This window comes from Mus caroli, chromosome 3 (assembly GCF_900094665.2).
Source record: "Mus caroli chromosome 3, CAROLI_EIJ_v1.1, whole genome shotgun sequence".
In the NCBI taxonomy this organism is placed as follows: Eukaryota; Metazoa; Chordata; class Mammalia; order Rodentia; family Muridae; genus Mus; species Mus caroli.
This window is the reverse complement of record NC_034572.1, coordinates 97,105,081-97,114,722: the sequence shown is the minus strand read 5'-3', so window position 1 is coordinate 97,114,722 and position 9,642 is coordinate 97,105,081. Positions and strand designations below refer to the sequence as shown.

The 9,642-nt window shown below is 37.0% G+C and overlaps 1 protein-coding gene across 4 annotated transcripts in view; it reads right to left on the bottom strand.

Annotated features, from left to right (window-relative positions):
* Nucleotides 1-9,642, bottom strand: part of Csde1 (cold shock domain containing E1) — a 36,914-nt gene that overhangs the window by 15,200 nt on the left and 12,072 nt on the right. The window contains exons 3-7 of one of the 4 annotated variants that reach the window (XM_029474891.1): nucleotides 6,218-6,364; nucleotides 3,922-4,120; nucleotides 2,769-2,878; nucleotides 2,278-2,370; nucleotides 1,568-1,665 (exon numbers count right to left, since the gene is read on the bottom strand). In XM_029474891.1, the coding sequence (XP_029330751.1) occupies nucleotides 1,568-1,665; nucleotides 2,278-2,370; nucleotides 2,769-2,878; nucleotides 3,922-4,120; nucleotides 6,218-6,355 (638 nt within the window). In that variant the 5' untranslated portion in view covers nucleotides 6,356-6,364. The remainder of the gene's footprint in view (nucleotides 1-1,567; nucleotides 1,666-2,277; nucleotides 2,371-2,768; nucleotides 2,879-3,921; nucleotides 4,121-6,217; nucleotides 6,365-9,642) is intronic. The other 3 variants (XM_021157725.2, XM_029474892.1, XM_021157727.1) reach the window with 3 other exon arrangements.

Genomic DNA, 9,642 nt, shown 5'->3' with positions numbered 1-9,642 from the left:
TTTTTTTTTTTTTTTTTTTTTTTTTTTTTTTTTTTGAGGCAGGGTTTCTCTGTGCAACTATGGCTTGTCCTGAACTCAACTCTGTAGACCAGGTTGGCCTCAAAACTCAGAGAGATCCATCTGCCTCCGCTGCCTAAGTGCTAGGATTAAAGATGTTCACCAGACTAGACTGTCCTTCTTATTCCTGCCCTCTAAGAGACAGGAGACTTTGCCATGCTTTCAACTCAAGTTTATTTCAAGCACAGTGTAAACTATGTAAGATACAAAATTATTGCTGGGGTCAATGTGCTTAGAAGAGAGTAGCTATCAAAAATCCAGACAGACAAACGAGGTACTGCTTTTTTGAAGACTAAGTGTAAGTGTTGAAGAAACTGCTCAGTAGTCAAGAGTGGTTGCTGTTCGTGTAGAGAACATGGGATCAATACCTAGCACCCATGGTGGGTGTGGCTCACAGCCATCTCTAAACTCCAGTTCAAGGGGATAGGATGCCCTCTCCTGGCTTCCTAAGGCACTGTACACACAGGTTCACATGTGCACAAAATCACTCTGTGTATGTATGTTATGTGGACAGGTGGTCCATGTCTTTAATCTCAGCATTCAAGAAGCAGAGGCAAGAATCACTCTGAGTTGGAGGCCAGCCTGGTCTACATAGTGACCCTGTCTCAAAATAAATAAATAAATAAATAAATAAATAAATAAATAAATAAGAATAAACTAGGTAAAAAAATTATTTAGTACAAATCTTTGGCAAAGGGAAGAAATTATTAAAGGTGAAATAAGAGTGGCTACCTTCTGAAACTTACCTTATCTATTCCCTGGTTTTCTACTTCATATTCAATTAAAACCCTTGGTCTAAAATTAATATATAAACCCATAACCCAATTTCATTTTCCAGTATTCCAACAACTTTGATTCCTATCTTGGCTGATCCATATAAACCCTTTATTACTGTATCACTCCTGGGCTAGAACACCTCTATTGTTCAAGAGCCTGCTATCTTTAGCACTTACACAACTCTAACCTTACTCCAAGTTTTACAAGAATTGTATAATAAAGCTCATCTCATGTTCCTGCAGCCCAATCAACAAAGCTAACTCAAACTTCTAGCCATTTTCCCCAAAATGTCTGATAGTTCTCTGACCATACTGCTCTCATTTCTTATCTGACTTCTCACTGTCAAAATTAATCTTACATCTTTGTCCTTAATAAAAATGACAATGTTTTAATCACCTTTAGATTCTGATACCTGCCTATAGAATAGTCACAGACCTTTAAGGTCTCAAGCTGCTGGATAAAATCTTCAAGGGTCATAAAAAGTATCCAGATTTGCCAGTTAGGTGTTATTTAAATTTCAGATTTCTCCTCCCACCCCTACTTTCCTTCTTTTTGGTATTTGAAACAGGACCCAGTGCACCCAACCTGGTCTCTAACTCCTGACACTGTCTCTACCTCTCAAGTATTAGGACTATCAGGACAGAACACCACACCTGGCTCTTACTTCAAAAATTTTTTTAATGTAACCAAAAAAAGAATCATTTAGGTTAGGAAAATATTGAAGAGAACTTACTGTTTATTGTTATCAATTACAAAGTTAATTTTATCTCCAGTTTCCAGCTGAACATTCCCTTCCACATCTTCAGAGGTGTAAGTCAGATAAAATACTTCCTGTGAATTAACCAGCTATTATTATTATCTCAACAGGATGCACATTTACTGTACAATGTCACTTACTCAAATACTTCTTATACTGGCATTTTAAAGCCACAGTTCTTAGTTATATGCAGTATAACAAGTAAGTTGTCTTATTTATAATCACACTTCCCCTCCATGGTGCTGATGACTTCTTTGAGTCCACAGCTGAGCAGCAATCCAAGTTCAAAAAGCTTACACACGTGGAAGCATTTGCCCAGAGACTGTAGTTACATTTCAAAAAGACAATCTTTACAAAAGGCATTCCAAATAAAAAAACTGGAGTTAGTGCTTAAAAGGAACCAGAAATAAATCCCCTTCCCCACAACCCACCAAAAAGTGATTTAAAGGAGCATTTTTACCTTAATGTTCTAACTAAGGTCACACTTGGGCAAGCTAACACACTTGGAAGTCCTATGGATTTTTTTCTTTAAAAATAATTTTATTATGCTGCACTTGAAGCCTCATAAAACCAAATTTAAAAGTGATTTTAGCAACTAGCTTACGTTTTCTACTTTGAATTTTAAAGTACGCTTATAGATCACATGATGGATCAGGCAAAGGTTTAAGAAAAATACACAAGTTTACCCCATTACGTTCGTAGCATACACTCCCTGTTGGACTCTGACCCGGGGCAGCTGGAGATTTACTCTCTAAGTTGTGAGGAACAGCGCACACAACCTACCAGTCAAAAAAAAAAAAATTTCCATTGCTAATCATTTCAGGAGCAGCACTGTGCAATATAAACTGAGTTCTAATATCCTCTATACTATACACAGGGATGCATTTTAATATGATCCACAAGAGGATGTCATGCTGCCAAGTTTCAAACTTACAGTATGCAAATTGACTGTAAGTAAAGACTCAGGGTTATGTGTAAAACCCAAACTGAGTCTTGACCATGTTTTTAGTTCAGGTCAAGAAATGCCAGTGCTTCTGATCTAATCTTAAAAGTTATCTTTATATACTAGAGCTCTCTTCGTGCAAACTGAGGAGGCAAGGGACAATCTTCCTTTTCTAATGTGAAAAATATGCAAATATGGGGCCCTAAGGAAATACAAAGTATCAAAGTCACTAACTTGTCCGTTCATTCGTTCTTCAGGATGTATTTCTGGTTTTATCTTCACCAATTTAATAGCAATAGGTTTCCCAGTCCTCCGGTCAGATGACACTTCAAATTCAACATCATCTAAAATAAAGAATGTGTCATGTTTGTTGGACTAATGCTTGAAAAACAGCATCTTGCATCTGACCTCTAAGGTGTGGAATATCTAAGTTGCCTTAAACCAGTGGTTCTCAAAGTATGGTTCCTAGGCCAGAAGCATCAACGTTACCTGGAAACTTAGGAGACCATGCAAATTCTTGAGCCTCACTTCAGACCTAGGTAAAGACAAACTCTGGGGAATCAAGTACAGCAATGTGTATTTTATTGAGCCTTCCAACCAACTGACACACACACGAGCATTTCAGACTGAGTTAGTCTTAGACTATCTTAGACTGAGGTAGCTATAGATTATGACCTAGTTTTCATGGCATTTATATACATTACAAATAAGATAATACAGATTTGGAAACATCTTACTTTAGCTTCCTTATCTATAAAATGGAATAATTTCTAACATACAATATTGCTGAGAGAATTAAACAAAATAATGCTAAACAGCATGCACCCACACCAAATACTCATGTTAGCCACAGTTCTAAGTTCATTCTCAAGAATATTTTTATGTGAATCAGAGTTTTGCCTGTTTGTTTGTTTGTATGTATGTATGTATGTATGTATGTATGTAGACAACATTTGGTGTCTGGTGCCCACAAAGGCCAGAAGAGGCCATCAGATGCCTTGCAACTGAGTATGTATGAGCTGAGGTTGGTGCTAGGAACTGAACCTAGGTTCTATACAAGAGTATCAAGTATTCAAACTGCTGTGGCATCTTTCTAGCCTCTTGGGATTTTTTGTTGTTTTAGTTTAAGAAATCTTATAATTTCATTCCTTTAAATCTTCTAACTATCTAAAGAAAGAAAAAAAAAAAAAAAAAAAGAAACTCATATCTTTTTACCAGGTAAGTTTTTCAGATCTCAAAATGACATTGCCATAGTAAAAATTAGGACACATATTTGAGTAGTAAGCAAAACTAATGTTCATCTTTTCTGGCTTATAACAGACTGAAAAGTCCTATCAGGAACAAGCAGACACACAGTAGAAAGTTCAAAAGTGAGCTGACAGATTACCTCCTACTTTTAAGTCTTGGAGGTTGCCATTATATTGTGAACAGTGGAAGAAAAGTCTAGCTTGCCGTTCTGAACACTGAATGAATCCGTAAGAGGTCAAGAGTTTTTCAATAACCCCAGTTTCACGAAGTGCTGCTGAAGTACCATTGGGGTACCCATTGTGTCCATTGTTGTGGAGAAGATTTGGATCAAAGCTCATCTGTTTTAAAAAAGAAAAAAAAAAAAAGTCAATATATAGATCTATGTATACTTTCCACAGCATACTAAGTCTGATTATATATATGTATCTTTATAAATATATCTTTGTTATAGAAAAGCAAAGAAAAGGAAGTTAAAATAGGTAAAAAGTCTATAGACTTTTACTAGTGAAATACTTAAATTTTCATTTACAAAACGAAAAAAACCCCAAACAATACTAACACTAGGTAAAACAACACTTAGTGAAAGTTCTTAACATTAACTTTAAATTACTGAAACAATTTTAAAACAATAGTGGTTAATATAAAAACTAGTAACCTAGAATTACCAGATTAAGAAAATATCTTAATACTATTTGGAAAGCCATGCAGATTAAATTCATAAAGTTAGCAGAAATTAACACAATCAATGTCTTACTCAATATTTAATTCAAATTTAAAAATTGTAGCACAACACACACTCAAGTCCTTAGGGAAAAAACTGAAAATTATGAGTCAAAAATACCTCTAATACAAATTCCTAGCCATAGAGTTGTCTAACAATGTTTAGTTGATTTCTAAGGACATTCAAAACCTTTTCCTTGCTAAGAAAACACTGACATCTCTAATGTCATCTGTTTCATTGATCAATTCTAAGCTATATAATAAAGCAAATGAAACATTCTCTTCAGTGAAAAAGGAGTTACTGAAATAAAATACAATACAATGCAATGCAATCTGTTTAAGTCAAATACTTTTTTACTTTGGGGATTTCATAAATCATAAAAATAAATTATTTGATAAGTTTGAAAGAAGCTAAGGGGGCTGGAGAAATAGCTCAGCGGTTAAGAGCACTGACTGCTTTTCCAAAGGTAATGAGTTCAATTCCCAGCAACTACATGGTGGCTTCATAACCGCCTGTAATGGGATCCGAAACCCTTCTCTGGTGTGTCTGAAGACAGCTACAATGTACCCATATACATAAAATAAATTAAATTAATCCTAAGAAAAATAAAAAAGCATAAGATGGAATAAGCATCCAAAAAAGGCCGAGTAATTTACCATAGAATCACTAGCTCTAAGTCTTTAACATCAACTTTAAAAGTCCCTTTCTTTGAAATTATGACATAAACATTTCCAGCTCCATGAAATGTTGGGCAATTATTTAAAAGATATATCTTCAATGACCAATATTCTTTTTTATGTGAATGATGGGAATTCCGCCTACGTGTATGTCTGTGTACCACATACTGCTTACTCTCCATAAAGGCCAGAGTCAAGCAGTGGATCTGCGGGAACCAGAGTCACAGACAGTTGTGAGCTGCTAGGTATTGAGAATCAAACCTGGGTCCTTGGAAGAGCAGCCAGCACTCTTAACCACTGAGCCATCTCTCCAGTCCCAAGGACCAAAATTCTTGAAAGATAAATGGTTAAGTAAGGTGGTGGAGGAACAAGCCTTTAATCCCAGCATTCAGGAGACAGGGGCAGGTGGATCTGAGAGAGGTCCAAGCCACCCTACTCTACAGAGTGAATTCCATAAGAGGCAGAGAGCTACTGAGAGAAATCCTATATTAAAGGAAAAAAAAAAAAAACAGTTAAATAATACACTAATACATGGGATGCTCAAAATATGTAAATCAATGCACACCCGTCAGTAATTGGGTTCTATTTCCTTTGTATTAGCCATTGTTCTGAAGTGTATTAACCTAATTTTCACAAAAAACAATACACTATGCCCATTTTACCATGTAGAAAACAACCACTGGCCAAAATCCACTGGTAGACAGCTCAAACGAGGTCTGCATCCACACAATGGGCTTTAAATTCTCCAACTAAAGCCACTTGACAATTTAATTAAAACAGCAGAATCAGATTCAGTGAAGATAAGGATCTGAAATTCTCCTCTTCCAACAAGATCTAAGGCAAGCAATGCTTCTTCACTCTTTAAGACATTTTTACAACAGCAGGGTCCTAAAGTTAATCTCTCAAAAGTCAAAGTCAAAGAAATGATTAGGAAGCTATAAATTGAGCCTACTGGCACTTCAACCAGACCACGTGGCCCCCATAAGCCATGCTTAACACAATGCAAGACAAACTGAATCACTCCTTTCCTGACTTACAGATCTCTGATATGTGGGGGTCCTCTTTTGTTTTTTTGTCCAGGATGAGGTAGATGATGAAGATAAAGGTAAAGAAAGTGAAGGAGGGGCTGCAGGAGTGGGCTGAGGATCTGATGACAAGGTAAGCATGTTCTCCATGTCAAGCAGCTGTGGCAACATAGCATAATGTTTAACAAGTACATGAGTAAATAAACGTCCAACCGAAAGGTTCTCTCAGATACATTAAACAGTCCGGTGTTATAAGGAACTTTACAAATGTCTTAAGAACACTAGTGGCGGCCAGACAATGCTGGCACATGCTTTTCATCCCACATTGGTGGAGGCAGAGGCAGGCACCCCTGTGTGTAGAGGCCAGCCTGGTCTATAGAGCAAGTTCCAGGACAGCCAGGGCTACACAGAGAAACCCTGTCTCAAACAAAACAAAAAAAGAACTTTAGTGGCTAATAAGGAGACCACTATTCCAAATTTCTTTTCAATTTCCAAACAGTAAACAGAATCTATTCTTAATTATAGCCCAATGGAAAACAGAATACTGCATTTATGGTTCTGCCCAAGAAAAAAATTAGTTTCTATGAATATTACTATATGATATGAATATGAGCTATATAAGTGTAGCTTATATCTCACTAAGCTGATATATCGGATATACTTCTCATATAACTTGAATATTACTGAAAATTAAACTACGAACTCACCAAGTTGACAGTGAAGTCTCTTTCTTATTCATTTGTTCTCAGTATACTATAGTTGAAATATACTGGAATGAATGGCCCTACATATTTAGTTATCTAGGCTTGACTCCACAGCAGAGGCACTGTCAGCAGATAGAAATGTATATATATGGAAGGCAAGAAAAACACAAGCAAAGCACATGGACGTCAACACGTTTATTCCAGGACTAACTATTCAACCTCATTATGAAAGACATGACTATTTAATAAGATCTAATGTGTAAGCCGGACTTATATTAGAAGCATTAAAACACACTCCATAAATAATGTCCCTGAGATAATTAATTTATAATAGGATGAAGTTTAAAACAAAACGAAGGAAAAATAAAAAGTCAAGCATGATAGCTCACGTGTATAATCCTAGCATTTGAGAGGCTAAAGCAGGCGTATTACTGAGTTGGGGGCCAGCAAGTACTATAGTAAAAATCCTGTTTTACAAAACAGGAGAAAACAGCACAACAGAATCAATCCTCCAACACATCAGTTCTCAACCTGTGGGTTGTGACCCCTTGGGAGAGAGGGGTTCAAGAATGACTCTTTCACAGGGGTCCAAGACTACCCCAAAACAGACATTTACATTATGATCAACAGCAGCAAAATTATAGTTATGAAGTAACAATGAAAATAATCTTATAGCTGGGCAGTGGTGGCACAGGCCTTTAATCCCAGCACTTGGGAGGCAGAGGCAGGTGGATTTCTGAGTTTGAGGCCAGCCTGGTCTACAAAGTGAGTTCCAGGACAGCCAGGGCGACACAGAGAAACCCTGTCTCAAAAAAACCCAAAAAAAATTAAAAAATAAAATAAAAAAAGATTTTTATGGCTGGAGGTCACCACAACATGAGGTATTATATTAAAGGGTATTAAACAGTAAGAAGAAAGGTTGAGAAGCACTGCTCCAAAACAAATACTTCAAGTAAGCACAAGTACACACTTGTAATCCCAGCACTTAGAAAGTAAAGAGTTGATTTAAAACAAACAACAACAACAAAAACCTTTGAAGACCTGATTACCAAAAAGGCTTAGACACAAGAGATTCAATCAAACAAGAACTCACCCACAAAACAAACTAAGTATACACGCCATACTGGTGAAGAGGACACAAGCCTGTATTAACAGGTAACCTGTCTCCATAATACTGTTTATTTTCATTTTCTGCTCATTTGTTAGCACTCTTTCCAAGGCAATCAAAGTGTAATTATGCATTATAAAACAGTTTTATAAGCATCTCACTGACATGTAATATAATCAAATTGATTTGAGGACCATTATTCTAGGCTACTGACTTAGATCATGGAATGTCAAAGTCCCATTTCTTCATATTTAGACCTTAATCTTACTACATGGATTTTACAATGAAAAGACAGACCCAGAAAGCTGTAACCTTAACCGGCCACCACCATTCATTTCCAAATTTCCATTCCTGATACACTGTAGAAAGAATCCCCCCTTTCTCTCCAGTCTGCCTGTCTTGAGTGCCTAAAGACATGTGCCACCATACCTGGCGTGGTTCACACTCCTAACCCATGCTGGTTTATTATTTAATCAACCAGGATTGACACACACAATATATCAGCACCAATCTAGGTTCTGTCCATAGATTAGTATCTCAGGTAGTTACATTTAGTTTTCCAGAGATTATTTTCTTAAATGTAAAGTCAGAGTTTATATGATATCCAAATTCCCTTTTAAAAAAGTTCTAGTTATTTTAATAACACCCGAGAAAATGTCTCAATGTAACAATTCCCTTCTGTATGTTAATTCCCTCAGTCATTTCTAAAATTGATAGCTCTGTATGCCTAAACAAAACTATCCGTGCACGCATAACTTCTACTATTCCTTCCAGCTGGTTATTTTGAAGACACGGCTTTATGCAGCCTCATTTCGACTCAGGCAGACTTTGAAATAAGCTGTGGAGGATGATCCTGAACTCCTGAACCTTTCTGCCCCAGCCTCCTATGTGCTAGGAGTACAGATGTGCTCCTCCACTTTGGCTCTCCTAAACTCAGTAGTTATTTATACAATTGTTTTCGGCATAGATTTGCAATAACTGTTACTAAAGTGTATTTCACCATTTTTACAGTATTTTGATTAAAGCAGAACAGTGATTATTTCCCTATTAGGTACACTAAAGTTTTTAGTAACTGTGTAACTTAAGCACACAGCCTTTAATCAATTTATTAATACGTCCCATTAGGGAAATATTCCAACCCTCACTACCCACCCCTACAACAAAATAACACGAGCCCAATAAAAACTGCATGTCTGTAACCCAAGGACTTGGGAGGTAGATGCAAGAAGATAAGCTCAAGAACATCCTTTCCTGTTAGAGAACAGTCTGGGCTGGGACCTGTCTTAAAAAGAAGTTGCAGCAGCAGCAGCAGCAGCAGCAGCAGCAGCAGCAGCAGCAGCAGCAACAACAACAACAACAACAAAAACCAACAAAAACCCAACCAACAAAACACTGTAACCTATTGTTTTAAGTCATTAAAAAATTTTCGGCCGGGCGAGGTGGCGCATGCCTTTAATCCCAGCACTCGGGAGGCAGAGGCAGGTGGATTTCTGAGTTTGAGGCCAGCCTGGTCTACAGAGTGAGTTCTAGGACAGCCAGGGCTATACAGAGAAACCCTGTCTCGAAAAACAAAAATAAATAAATAAATAAAAATTCTATTTGTGTTTGTGGGTGGGTATGCCACA